General features: G+C 39.7%; 2 protein-coding genes across 2 annotated transcripts; one reads left to right on the top strand and one right to left on the bottom strand.

Annotated features, from left to right (window-relative positions):
- The first annotated feature begins 317 nt into the window (after positions 1–317).
- LOC136255009 (uncharacterized) lies at positions 318–1,949 on the top strand. Its single transcript, XM_066047730.1, has one exon. The coding sequence runs from the start codon at positions 318–320 to the stop codon at positions 1,947–1,949; it is 1,632 nt and encodes a 543-aa protein (XP_065903802.1).
- On the bottom strand, positions 1,888–4,081 carry LOC136256321 (uncharacterized). The gene is made up of 2 exons (XM_066049246.1): positions 3,695–4,081; positions 1,888–3,592 (listed from the first exon to the last, which is right to left on the bottom strand). The coding sequence occupies exons 1-2, from the start codon at positions 4,016–4,018 to the stop codon at positions 2,072–2,074; spliced, it is 1,845 nt and encodes a 614-aa protein (XP_065905318.1). The 5' UTR covers positions 4,019–4,081; the 3' UTR covers positions 1,888–2,071.
- Between the last annotated feature and the right edge of the window lie 10,450 nt (positions 4,082–14,531).

The following is a 14,531-nucleotide window of genomic DNA, read 5'->3' on the forward strand; positions in this document are numbered from 1 at the left end:
ATTCTCTTCAGGGTGACTGCTCTATTAGGATGACTGCTCTATTAGAGTATCTCGATCTCGCACTTGCTACACCAAGTTGGATTTCGTGTTATAACTCCGTGGCTTTAAGTCTGATTCTTTTACACCATTGAAGAGCTTTCTAAGTTGATTACTCCATCTGTACAGCGATTTTCAAAGCATTACCCCAAGCAGCTTTTCTGTTAGGCCTGGCAAGTAGTCGTTTTCTATAGAGCGTTTTCATCACGTGCGCATGGTTACGTAATTTTATAGCTTGCCCACACGTCGGCCATTTTGTTGCACATGCCGAGGTAGTTGCGATGGGACTTTGTGTGATTTTTGGTTGTAATAATCGTTCTGATTCAAAAGTACGACGTGTTTCTTTCAGCAGAATCCCTGCCATAAGGTATCATTATGGAGAACAAGAGTATCAGCTGTCACTGAAAAGAAGAACTGCTTGGCTTGCTGCTATTTCGCGGGATGATCTCGACGAGAGCAACATGCAAAACTATATGATCTGTTCGAAACACTTTCATTCCGGTAAACCAGCCAAAGCCATGGATGAAACTAACATAGACTGGGTCCCTACACTCCACCTCGGACATGATAAACTCCAGCAAAGTTCACAGCCTACACAGCTGCAAGTGAAGAGATCTGACAGAGCTAGAAAAAGAGCTGAAAGACAACGGCAGGCAGAAGAGGAGCAGTTAATGTTATCTGAAGTGATAAGTATTGCTAACAATGAAATCGTTGATGAAACTGTTGGTGAGCTGATCAATGAAATTGGTTTTAATGTCTTTCAGTTGTTTGAAATCGAGGCTGCTGCCATGGAGCTGGTGACAGAAAGGATAATGATTGAAGAGTTTTCAATTTCCATTAAGGATCTGGTAAAGGAAGAAGTCAGATCAGCTATGCTTGCCTTTACATGCACTGAAGGCAGTTGTAAGTGTGCAGATGAAGTGACCAGGCTGAAAGAAGAATTACTAAAATGTCATGAGATAATTCAAGAGCTGTCATCCAAACTTGAACTGCACTTGCCTCCCTTTTGTGAGGAGTCTCTCAAGGATGACAGCATTGTGAGCTTTTACACTGGATTACCAAATCTAAAAGTTTTAAGAGCCATTTACAATCATGTGTGTATTACACTACCAGGTGAGAGATCTGCGCAATGTAAACTTACAAAGTTTCAAGAATTCATGGTGGTAATGCTGAAATTAAGAATCAACCCGCCTTTGGTAGATTTAAGTTATCGGTTCAATGTTTCACCATCGACGGTATCCAGAATTTTACTCAAGTGGATAACGCAAATGGACATCAGACTAAAAGGTCTCATCATTTGGCCTGAGAGGGAAAATTTACAGAAGACCATGCCCAATTGCTTTCGCCTATCATTTGGCAAGAAGGTAGCAATTGTGATAGATTGCTTTGAGATCTTTTTGGAACGACCATCCAATTTGAAGGCGCGATCATCAACTTGGTCCAATTATAAACATAGGAACACTGCTAAAGTACTACTTGGAATTGTTCCCCAAGGAGCAGTTGCTTTTGTTTCAGAAGCCTGGGGTGGTCGTGTAAGTGACAAGCATTTGACAGAAAACAGTGGGATTTTAAGGAAGTTATTACCAGGCGACATTGTGTTGGCAGACAGAGGGTTTGATATTAGCGAATCTGTTGGTATGATGCAGGCCAGATTACACATTCCTGCATTCACCAAAGGAAAAGATCAGTTGTCTGCAGTTGAGATAGAGGAAACCAGGACAATCGCTAATGTCAGGATTCATGTAGAATGTGTAATCGGAATGGTTCGGCAAAAATATTCCATTTTACATGACACCATACCGATTGATTTTGTTATAATCAGAAAGGGAGAAGATACTCCATTATTGGACCGCATCATTCGCATTTGCTGTGCTCTTACTAATGTTTGTAATCCAATCGTACCAATTGATTGAATTATTGTAAATAACTTTAACACAACAAATCACAACAATGACAAAATTATGATTATATTCAAGAAACCATAGTAATACAACAGCTCTAACTATTTGCGTGGCAAGAGAACAGCACAGGGAATTTATTTCTTTTTGCTTCTCGTAAATTGTGTCAATTTTCGACAATCAGGGCAATACCATTTACCCTTAGGAATGGCAGTTAACTGGAGACATTCAAAATGGAACCACTCAAATCGACAATTAGGGTTGTCACAAGCTATCGTTGTGCCATCTTCAGGCCCACGACAATAACAGTATTTAGGCTCACTGTTTGCATCTGATGTTTCGAGGTTAGCATTGGGAAATTCAGTGGGCCTAGTGTACCAGTTTCCCAAAAGCTCTGGGAGAAGACATGTTCTAAAGAATTCTTCTGCTTTTGGTACACATTCTTCAAGCCAAAATGAGAAGTTTTTCTCAATCCGTTCAATATACACATTGTCTTGATCACTTTCAGAGGCAAACGTGCATACACAAAAATCAGAGTACTGTGCATCACAAACAAACAGCTGTGTTTGAACCTGATAATAATAAGAATGTGTCTCAACTAAAGTTAGTTTGCCATTTACCTCCTTCAGACAAAATTTAGGATCCTCCCTAGCTGCAGCAACCACTGAAGTGTCTCTATGGCAATATGGACATTTAATTTCCAGCACACCTTTTCCACAACAACTACATTCAATAACCCCATCAGGGGAAGCCCCAATAAATGGCCATTGTGGGTTTATGACCAGTCCGCTATCCAAAACTTTAAAATCATTATGCAAGTTGGAATTAATTCTGCAATAAATATCTCGAGCTTGTTTCTCGTGTTTGCATCCCCATTCCGTCTGCTTGCTGGCAAAGCTAAAAGCCTCAGGATAGCAGATACCCTTAACTAGTGACTGTGATGGATGAGCCAAATTCGTATGACACACAGCTTTCATCCGTGAGGCCGTCACCCTTCCAGCACGGTATGCAAACCACAACTTGGAGTTACTTTGTGATCGGGTTGCCTTTTCCACTGATTGTGCCATCTCTAAGGTGAGTTCAATTTCGATAGACTTGCAAGCTTGCAATAAGCTTGGATAGCTTAAAGTGATGTGGCTTGATTGTTGTAGGGACTTTAAAGGTACTGGAAAGGTATCCAGGGTAGACTTTGGGACATATTCATCAGAGTGTTCTGGAATCAATGACAAAACCAATGGCTTGGTACCTCCAACACTCAGATTTGCAAACAATGTTTCCAATTCTGACGCCGTAGACTCTTTACCCATAGCTGTTGCTCCATGCTCAGTAGCATCGTCATTGCCTTCTTCGTCTATTGCTTCATCCAACTTCCTTTTTTTACCCTTTGCAGATGTAAAATCAAGATCTTTGATAGGTAAATATTCAGCGTTTTTCAGAAAGGATGGAATAATCCATTGGCACTTCTCCTGAGTGCAAGTAGGTGAAGTACCTTGTATTTTTACCACAGCTTCAAGGTAAAACAAAATACTTGCAATGTGAGAACACACTTCTCCAAGCCCTGCCATGCAATTGCAGTGGGCGCAGCATATTTCTCCTGATTCCTCTATGATTATCCAGGAACGTAATGGAGGTTCACTTACTCTTTGGGAATGACGGACCTACAACAATAGCAATTTTATTAGACAGTACTGTGTTAGCATATGCATAAGTGTATATAGTCACATTTAATTCTTATGTACAATATTACAGTAACAGCTTACACGGCCAGTGGTCAAATATTTTCCAGCAATCTTTCTTGTAACAACATCTTTTACCCACCCGCAAACAAATTGGTTATAAGCTTCCAAACTTTTACGGCCTTTAAATTGTGATATAGTAACGAAACTAGTCTTTAAAACCAGATACGAAAGCAAGTCAGTAAGGTCCACAGGGGGTAAATCGCTCGTTGCTCCGGCTCCTGGAAACACTCCCAGAAAAGGATCCACGTTGTTTATCAGCGATATCTTCTTGACATATCGATCTTTCGCATCACGTGGAAGACCAGCAGCGTACGACGACAGATTCAAGGTCATAATTGCGACCATTCACAGGAGTACTGAGATTTCAACATGTGCAACAAAATGGCCGACGCGTGGGCAATCTACAAAATGACGTGAGCATGCGCACGTGATGAAAACGCTCTATTAGCTAAATTAAATCTCGATTGCATAAATGTCACACACTGTTAGTTTTTTCGTTGTATCTTCCTGGTTGTTAGCTTGATTTCTTTCAAACCACAAAAGGTTTTAGGTTCAATAGTTAACCTATTCACCCATCAATTTTCAGCTTCTTCCCATAAGCGGTTTACCCTGTAGGCGTGACAACATAATGGTGTTATTTTTCGTGAATAATCGATAAAAACTCTGCCTGTTTATCGTATTTAGTTAGGTGGCTTAGCAAAAAAATGTGGACACAACTGACAAAAGCACCAATGTTTTTTCTGTGAGTTCCTTACCACATTAGATTAAAATTTTTGATTGGATCCACCTCAGGCATGCATGCTGGGAAGCCATCCAAGGCTCGGAAATATGCCTTTTTGCTATTTTGGCATTTTAAATAGTAATTTGAAACTTTAGAATAACCTAGAGTATTTCAAGTGACACTAAATTATAAAGGATGTTATTAAGTTATAATTTATGTCATTAAATTTAAATATTTATCAACACGTGTCTATTTTTTGTGTTTTATTCACAATTACTGTATTAGAGCAGTCAGGCAGTCCTGTAGCACAAAGATAAGCACATATCCACTCAGCATTTTACATTCCCTTGAACCACAATCACTTAAAGCATGCAATAATCCACCAGATCACCACCACAAGTATCCCTAGGCTGTGTTGTGTTGTGTTGTGCAGTACATATGAACTCTCCTCAAGCATATATGTACGTATTTTGACATATGGAACCTTTAGATTAGCTTGCTCTGAAGTGTACAATTTCCGGCGTAGGGGTCCAGATCTAGGAGTGTTTACCCCCTCAGAAATTTAACCATGTACGTACTTGCTTATAGGAGAAGCTAGTAGAGTACATTTCATCATTTGTTTACTTATGATACAACAAGCGTACCATAACAAAAATAAAAACAGCAAGGAAGAGAACTAAGCTCTTCTGAAAACTAATCAGTGCTGCATGGTCAAAATCAAGACACACGGTAGTGTGTCGTGCGGCCCAAGAAGCCGGCGCCCCACACCGTGAGTATATTTACAGGAAGAAAGAAAACGTCATTTTCACACCTTTGTATCTCGATGGTCCCTTATCCGATTGGAACCAAATTTGCTACAGAGTTCCCCGCCAGCCAAGGGAGTCTACATTCCAAATTGTAAGGAAATCGCTCCAGCCGTTTCCAAGATACCAGCTGCCAAAGTTTCGATTTTTTTTCTTCGTTTTTTTTCTTCGTTTTTTTTCTTCGTGTTTTCGCACACTTGCAAAAATTGCTATAAAACGCAAGCGCGTGCTCCGATCGCCTTGAACGTTGGAACACAGAAAGGGAGTCCAAAGGCGAATCCTAGCATCAAATTTGGTGCAAATCCGATGGATGGTTCAGGAGTTATGACCGATTATTCGCGTAAAACAAGATCGATTTGTTGTCACGCCTACAGGGTAAGCCGCTTCATGTAATGAGTTGAAAACTGCTATGTAGATGGAGTAACCATCGTAGGAGTGCGTTTTGGTGGTTTGAAAGGAATCGAGATAAAGACCATGGAGATATGACACAAAACCCAACCTGTGTCACAATTATGCGATCGATTTTTATGAATAAAAAAGTATTAGTTATTACGCCTACTAGGCAAACCGCTTAGAGCAATGAGATGAAAATCGGTGTATAGCTGGAATACTCTTCATAGAAAGTCCTTGCAGTAGTACAGAAGAATCGGACTACAAACCACTGAGTTATGATTCGAAAGCCAACTCGGTGTAGCAAATGGAAGATCGAGATATTCTAATAGAACAGTCACCCTAATAGAGCATTCGGCTAATTTATTTACTCCATTATAGAATTCTATTACATTACAAGTTATTCTGTAGGGAGTTCAGCTGCAAAAAGTTAATCTTATAGACAGTTCAGCAAGAAGCAAGTCACCCCGTGGATAGTTAAGCTACAAATATATATCACTGTAGAGATTCAGAACATTACAAGTCACACTGAAGAGAGTTCAGCTATAAACAAGTCATGCACCCTGTAGAGAATTCAGCTACAATTAAGTCACTCTCTAGAGAATTCAGCTACACACAAGTCACTGTGGAGAGAGTTCAGCTACAAACAAATTACCCTGTAGAGAGATCAGCTACAAACAAATCAACCTGCAGAGAGATCAGCTACAAACAAATCAGCTTGTAGGGAGATCAGTTACACACAAATCAACCTGTAGAGAGATAAGCTAGAAACAAATAACCCTTTAGAGAGTTCAGCTACAAAAAATCACCCTGTAGATACATCAGCTAGAAACTAGACACAATGCAAGGAATTCAGCTACAAGCAATCACCCTGTAGAGAGTTCAGCTAAAACAAATCAACCTGCAGAGAGATCAGCTACAAACAAATCACCTTATAGAGAGTTCAGCTACAAACAAATCAGCTTGTAGAGAGATCAGTTACACACAAATCAACCTGTAGAGAGATAAGCTAGAAACAAATAACCCTGTAGAGAGTTCAGCTACAAAAAATCACCCTGTAGAGACATCAGCTAGAAACTAGACACAATGCAAGGAATTCAGCTACAAGCAATCACCCTGTAGAGAGTTCAGCTAAAACAAATCAACCTGCAGAGAGATCAGCTACAAACAAATCACCTTATAGAGAGTTCAGCTACAAACAAATCAGCTTGTAGAGAGATCAGCTACACACAAATCAACCTGTAGAGAGATAAGCTAGAAACAAATAACCCTGTAGAGAGTTCAGCTACAAAAAAAATCACCCTGTAGAGACATCAGCTAGAAACTAGACACAATGCAAGGAATTCAGCTACAAGCAAATCACCCTGCATTCACCCTGTAGAGAGTTCAGCTAAAACAAATCAACCTGCAGAGAGATCAGCTACAAACAAATCACCGTATAGAGAGTTCAGCTACAAACAAATTACCCTGTAGAGAGATTGGCTACAAACAAATCATCCTGCAGAGAGATCAGCTACACACAAATCAACTTGTAGAGAGATCAACTACAAACAAATTACCCTGTAGAGACATCAGCTAGAAACTAGACACAATGCAAGGAGTTCAGCTACAAGCAATCACCCTGTAGAGAGTTCAGCTAAAACAAATCAACCTGCAGAGAGATCAGCTACAAACAAATCACCTAATAGAGAGTTCAGCTACAAACAAATTACCCTGTAGAGAGATCGGCTACAAACAAATCATCCTGCAGAGAGATCAGCTACACACAAATCAACTTGTAGAGAGATCAGCTACAAACAAATTACCCTGTAGAGAGATCAGCTAGAAACTAGACACAATGTAAGGAGTTCAGCTACAAGCAAATCACCCTGTAGAGAGTTCAGCTACAAACAAATCAACCTACAGAGAGATCAGCTACAAACAAATCACCTTATAGAGAGTTCAGCTACAAACAAATTACCCTGTAGAGAGATCGGCTACAAACAAATCAACCTGTAGAAAGATCAGCTACACACAAATCAACTTGTAGAGAGATCAGCTACAAACAAATCACCCTGTAGAGAGATCAGCTAGAAACTAGACACAATGTAAGGAGTTCAGCTACAAGTAAATCACCCTGTAGAGAGTTCAGCTAAAACAAATCAACCTGCAGAGAGATCAGCTACAAACAAATCACCTTATAGATAGTTCAGCTACAAACAAATTACCCTGTAGAGAGATTGGCTACAAATAAATCAACCTGCAGAGAGATCAGCTACACACAAATCAAATTGCAGAGAGATCAGCTACAAACAAATCAACCTGTAGAGAGATCAGCTAGAAACTAGACACAATGCAAGAAGTTCAGCTACAAACAAATCACCCTTTAGTGAGTTCAGCTACAAACGAATCAACCTGCAGTGAGATCACCTACGAAAATGCACCTTGTACAGGGTTCAGTTACAAACAAATTACCCTGTAGAGAGATCAGGTAGAAGAATTCACCTTGTAGAGAGTTCAGCAACAAAGAAACCACCATGTAGAGAGTTCAGCTGCAAACAAATCACCCTGTCGAAAATTCAGTTACAAACAAATCACCCAGTAGAAAGATCAGCTAGAAGAAGTTACCTTGTAGAGAGTTCAGCTACAAAGAAACCATCATGTAGAGAGTTCAGCTACAAAGAAATTACCCCATAGAGAGTTCAGCTAGAAGAAGTCACCTTGTAAAGAGTTTAGCTACAAAGAAACCATTATGTAGAGAGTTCAGCTACAAAGAAACCACTATGTAGAGTGTTTAGCTGCAAAAATCACCTGTAGAGAGTTCAGCTAGAAACAAATCACCCTGTAGAGAGATAAGCTAGAAGAGGTTACCTTGTAGAGAGTTCAGCTACAAAGAAACCACCACATAAAGAGTTCAGTTACAAATAAATCACTTGTAGAGAGTTCAGCTACAAACAAATCCCCCTGTAGAGGGATCAGCTAGAAGAAGCCACCTTGTAGAGAGTTCAGCTACAAAGAAACCATCATGTAGAGAGTTCAGCTACAAACAAATCACCCTGTAGAGAGATCAGCTAGAAGAAGTTACCTTGTAGATAGTTCAGCTACAAACAATTCACCCTGTAGAAAGATCAGCTAGAAGAAGTCACCTTGTAGAGAGTTCAGCTACAAAGAAACCATCATGTAGAGAGTTCAGTTACACCACCATGTAGAAAGTTTAGCTGCAAACAAATCACCTGTAGAGAGTTCAGGTAGAAACAAATCACCCCGTAGAGAGATCAGCTGGAAGAAGTCACCTTGTAGAGAGTTCAACTACAAAGAAACCATCATGTAGAGAGTTCAGCTACAAACAAATCACTCTGTAGGGAGTTCAGCTAAAAAAAAATCACCCTGTAGAGAGTTCAGCTAGACGAAGTCACCTTATAGAGAGTTCAGCTACAAAGAAACCATCATGTAGACAGTTCAGCTACAAAGAAACCACCATTTAGAGAGTTTAGCTGCAAACAAATCACCTGTAGAGAGTTCAGCTAGAAACAAATCACCCTGTAGAGAGACCAGCTAGAAGAGGTCACCTTGTAGAGAGTTCAGCTATAAAGAAACCATCCTGTATATAGTTCAGCTACATTTCAAGTCACCCAGTAGAGAGATCAGCTGCAAAAAAATATCCTGTGGGGAATAATGGGCATGTAATAAATATCTAATCCAAAACAGCCAAGCTGTAAAAAAAGTGTGCGGCCCTCAAAAAGGCTATGGTGAAAAAAGATGTGAAATCCAAGGTGGCGGCCAAGAAATGGCTGTGATGGTAGGTTAATGGTAAAAATTTTAATAACGACAATTCAGGTGAATTTTTGTGCCACTTCACAAAATTTACCTAAATTGTCATTATTAAAATTTTTACCATTAACCTACCATCACAGCCATTTCTTGGCCGCCACCTTGGATTTCACATCTTTTTTCACCATAGCCTTTCTGAGGGCCGCACACTTTTTTTACAGCTTGGCTGTTTTGGATTAGATTTCATTTCTTTTTGTATTTGTATACCCCAAAGCCGGCCTATGGCCAGCTTTGGGACTTTTTTAACCTATGTTTTTTTCTTTACTACAGGAAGAAGAAAAGATGAAGTAGATGTACATTAAATATTTTATCAGTAAATGTACAAATTATATATGCTGTATAATACATATGTGACCGGATTTGCGAAAAGGGGTCTTCCACACACATCCAATTTGCCAACTTTGACAATTGATAACTTCAGATTGGAAAGAGCTATTGCCTTGAAATTTGGGCAGTAGTGAGCACCACTATAGCTGAATACATGGTGAAATGTTCAGGTTAATATGTTACTTGAACACTGAGTTATGGTCTCCAACGTTTATGGAATTGGATGTTTGTGGAAGACCCCTTTTCGCACATCCAGTCACATATATTGATTACAGAAATCTCCATGGTGGTTTCTTTATAACTGAACACTCTACAAGGTGACTTCTTCTAATTGCTCTCTCTACAGGGTGAATTGTTTGTGTAGCTGAACGATCTACAAGGTAACTTCTTCTAGCTGATCTCTCTACAGGGTGATGTGTTTGTAGCTGAATTCTGTATAGGTGATTTGTTTGCAGCTGAGCTCTTTACAGAATAGTTTCTTTGTAGCTGAACTCTCTAAAAGGTAACTTCTTCTAACTGATCTTTCTACAGGGTAATTTGTTTCTGGCAGAATTTTCTACAGGGTGATTTCTTTGCAGCTGAACTCTCTACATGGTGGTTTCTTTGTAGCTGAACTCTCTACAATGTAACTTCTTCTAACTGATCTTTCTACAGGGTGATTTATTTGTAGCTGAACTATCTACAAGGTAATTTCTTCTAGCTGATCTCTCTACAGGGTGATTTGTTTGTAGCTGAATTCTGTACAAGTGATTTGTTTGCAGCTGAGCTCTTTACAGAATGGTTTCTTTGTAGCTGAACTCTCTACAGGGTGATTTGTTTGTAGCTGAAATCCCTACAAGGTAACTTCTTCTAGCTGATCTTTCTACAGGGCAATTTGTTTGTAGCTGAGTTCTCTACAGGGTGTTTGTTTGCAGCTGAATTGTCTACATGGTGGTTTCTTTATAGCTGAACTCTCTACAAGGTGACTTCTTCTAGCTGATCTCTCTACAGGGTGATTTGTTTGTAGCTGAACTCTCTACAGGTGATTTGTTTGTAGCTGAACTCTCTACAAGGCGATACTTCTAGGTGATTTCTCTACAGGATTCCTTGTTTCTAACTGAACTCTCAACAGGGTGATCTGTTCATAGCTGAACCTTCTACTGGGTGATTTGTTTGCAGCTGAACTCTCTAAATGGTGGTTTCTTTGTAGCTGAACTCTCTACAATGTGACTTGTTTCTAGCTGATCTCTCTACAGGGTGACTTGTTTCTAGCTGAACTCTCTACAGGTGATTTGTTTGTAGCTGAACTCTCTACATGGTGGTTTCGTTGTAGCTGAACTCACTACAAGGTAACTTCTTCTAGCTGATCTTTTTACACTGCATATTTGTTTGTAGCTGAGTTCTCTACAGGGTGATTTGTTTGCAGCTGAACTCTCTACATGGGAGTTTCATTTTAGCTGAGCTCTCTACAATGTGACTTCTTCTAGCTGAACTCTCTACAGGGTGACTTGTTTCTAGCTGAACTCTCTACAGGTGATTTGTTTGCAGCTGAACTCTCTACATGGTGGTTTCTTTGTAGCTGAACTCTCTACAAGGTAACTTCTTCTAGCCGATCTTTCTACAAGGTGATTGAGTTTTTTGCAGCTGAACTCTTTACATGGTGGTTGCTTTGTAGCTGAACTCTCTAAAAGGTGACTTCTTCTAGCTGAACTCTCTACAGGATGATTTGTTTGCAGCTGAACTCTCTACGTGGTAGTTTCTTTGTAGCTGAACTCTCTACAATGTGACTTCTTCTAGCTGAACTCTCTACAGGGTGACTTGTTTTTAGCTGATCTCTCTACAGGGTGACTTGTTTCTAGCTGAACTCTCTACAGGTGATTTGTTTGCAGCTGAACTCTCTACATGGTGGTTTCTTTGTAGCTGAACTCTCCACAAGGTAACTTCTTCTAGCTGATCTTTCTTCAGGGTGATTTGTTTGTAGCTGAATTCTCTACAGGGTGATTTATTTGCACCTTAACTCTCTATAAGGTGACTTCTTCTAGCTGAACTCTCAACAGAGTGATTGATTTTTTTTGCAGCTGAACTCTCTACATGGTGGTTTCTTTGTAACTGAACTCTCTACAGGGTGATTTGTTTGTAGCTGAACTCTCTACAGGGTGATCTGTTCATAGCTGAACTCCCTATAAGGTAACTTCTTCTAGCTAATCTTTCTACAGGTGATTTGTTTGCAGCTGAACTCTACATGGTAGTTTCTTTGTAGCTCTACAATGTGACTTCTTCTAGCTGAACTCTCTACAAGGTGACTTGTTTCTAGCTGATCTCTCTACAGCGTGACTTGTTTCTAGCTGAACTCTCTACAGGTGATTTGTTTGGAGCTGAACTCTTTACATGGTTTATTTCTTTGTAACTGAACTCCCTGCAAGGTGACTTCTTCTAGCTGATCTCTCTACAGGGAGATTTGTTTGTAGCTTAACTCTCTACAGGTGATTTGTTTGCAGCTGAACTCTCTACATGATGGTTTCTTTGTAGCTGAACTTTCTACAAGGTAATGTCTTCTAGCTGATCTCTCTACAGGCCGATTTGTTTGTAGCTGAACTCTCTACATGATGGTTTCTTTGTAGCTGAACTCTCTACAAGGTGATTTCTTCTATAGCTGATCTTCCTACAGGGTGATTTGTTTGTAGTTGAACTTTCTACATGATAGTTTCTTTGTAGCTGAACTCTCTACAAGGTGATTTCTTCTATAGCTGATCTTTCTACAGGGTGATTTGTTTGTACCTGAACTATCTACATGATGGTTTCTTTGTAGCTGAACTCTCTACAAGGTAACTTCTTCTAGCTGATCTCTCTACAGGACAATTTGTTTGTACCTGAACTCTCACATGATTGTTGCTTTGAAGCTGAACTCTCTACAAGGTGATTTCTTCTAGCTGATCTTTCTACAGGATGATTTGTTTGTAGCAGAACTCTCTACAAGGAAACTTCTTCTAGCTGATCTCTCTACAGGGAGATTTGTTTGTAGCTGAACTCTCTATACATGATTTGTTTGTGGCTGAATTCTCTACATGATGGTTTCTTTGTAGCTGAACTCTCTACAAGGTAACTTCTTCTAGCTGATCTCTTTACATGGTGAATTGTTTGTAGCTGAACGATCTACAAGGTAACTTCTTCTAACTGATCTCTCTACAGGGTGATTTGTCTGTAGCTGAACTCTCTACAAGGAAACCTCTTTTAACTGAGCTCTGTACAGGGTGAATTGTTTGTAGCTGAACTATCTACAAGGTAACTTCTTCTAGCTGATCTCTCTACAGAATGATTTGTTTGTAGCTGAACTATCTACAAGGTAACTTCTTCTAGCTGATCTCTCTACAGGGTGATTTGTTTGTAGCTGAATTCTGTATAGGTGATTTGTTTGCAGCTGAGCTCTTTACAGAATGGTTTCTTTGCAGCTGAACTCTCTACAAGGTAACTTCTTCTAGCTGATGTATCTACAGGGTCACTAGTTTGTAGCTGAATTCTCTACATGGTGGTTTCTTTGTAACTGAACTATCTACAAGGTGACATCTTCTAGCTGATCTTTCAACAGGGTGATTTGTTTGTAACTGAACTCTCTACAAGAAAACTTCTTCTAACTGATGTCTGAACAGGGTGAATTGTTTGTAGCTGAACTCTCTACAGGGTGATTTGTTTGTAGCTGATCTCTATACAGGTTACTTATTTCTAACTGATCTCTTGAATTCTGTTCAGGGTGACTGCTCTATTAGGATGACTGCTCTATTAGAGTATCTCGATCTCGCACTTGCTACACCAAGTTGGATTTCGTGTTATAACTCCGTGGCTTTAAGTCTGATTCTTCTACACCATTGAAGAGCTTTTCTAAGATGATAACTCCATCTGTACAGCGATTTTCAAAGCATTACCCCAAGTGGTTTATCTGGTAGGCGTGGCAAGCATAATAATAATAATAATAAAATAAAATAATAAAAAAATAGCTAATCTCGATTGCGTAATTGTTACACACTGTTGATTTTTTCGCTGTATCTTCCAGGTTTTTAGCTCGATTTCTTTCAAACCACAAAAGGTTTGAGGTTCAATAGTTAACCTATTCACCCACCGATTTTCAGCTTCTTCCCATACGCGGTTTACCCTGTAGGCGTGACAACATATTGGTGTTATTTTTCGTGCATAATCACTCATAACTCTTTGCCTGTTTATGGTATTCCAGCCAAAGTTGGTACCGAGATGCGCCTTTATACCCCCCTTCTGTGTGCCAAATTTCAAGACAATCGGTTAACGCGTTCGCGTTTTATAGCAGTTTTTGTAAGTGTGCGAAAAGAGGAAGAAAAATAAGAAGAAAAAAAAACCGAAGAAACTAAGCCAATTTTTGAAGTCGCATATCTCAGGAATTCCTGAAGCGATTTCGCTCAAATTTGGAATGTGGAGTACTGAAGTTGGAGGGAATCTACACAGAAAAATTTGTCTTGTTTCATTAAGGCAGCACAGAGCTACGGAGGTGCGAAAATTGCGTTTTGTTTCTTCCTGTCAATATACTCACGGGGTTGCGCGCCGGCTTCTTGGGCCGCACGACACACTACCGTGTGTCTTGATATGTATATAATTTGTATAATTATTAATAAAATCAAAAATAATTGAAGTGTTAAAAATCTGAAGTTCTTTTCTTCCTCCTGTGGTGAAGAAAATACACATGGGTTAAAAAAGCCCCAAAGCCAGCCATAGGCCGGCTTTGCAGTATGCAAATACAAAAAGAAGTGATATCTAATCAAAAACAGCCAAGCTGTAAAAAAAGGTGCGGCCCCCAAAAAGGCCA

Source organism: Dysidea avara, chromosome 5 (genome assembly GCF_963678975.1).
Source record: "Dysidea avara chromosome 5, odDysAvar1.4, whole genome shotgun sequence".
Lineage (NCBI taxonomy): Eukaryota > Metazoa > Porifera > Demospongiae > Dictyoceratida > Dysideidae > Dysidea > Dysidea avara.

What these genes read in the sequence shown, in the direction of transcription:
- LOC136256321 (XM_066049246.1), bottom strand. Translation starts at nt 4,018, where the DNA reads ATGGTCGCAATTATGACCTTGAATCTGTCGTCGTACGCTGCTGGTCTT. An exon ending in AATATTTGACCACTGGCCGT is followed by an intron (nt 3,593 to 3,694) that starts GTAAGCTGTTAC and finishes CTATTGTTGTAG; the next exon opens with GTCCGTCATTCCCAAAGAGT.
- LOC136255009 (XM_066047730.1), top strand. Translation starts at nt 318, where the DNA reads ATGGGACTTTGTGTGATTTTTGGTTGTAATAATCGTTCTGATTCAAAA.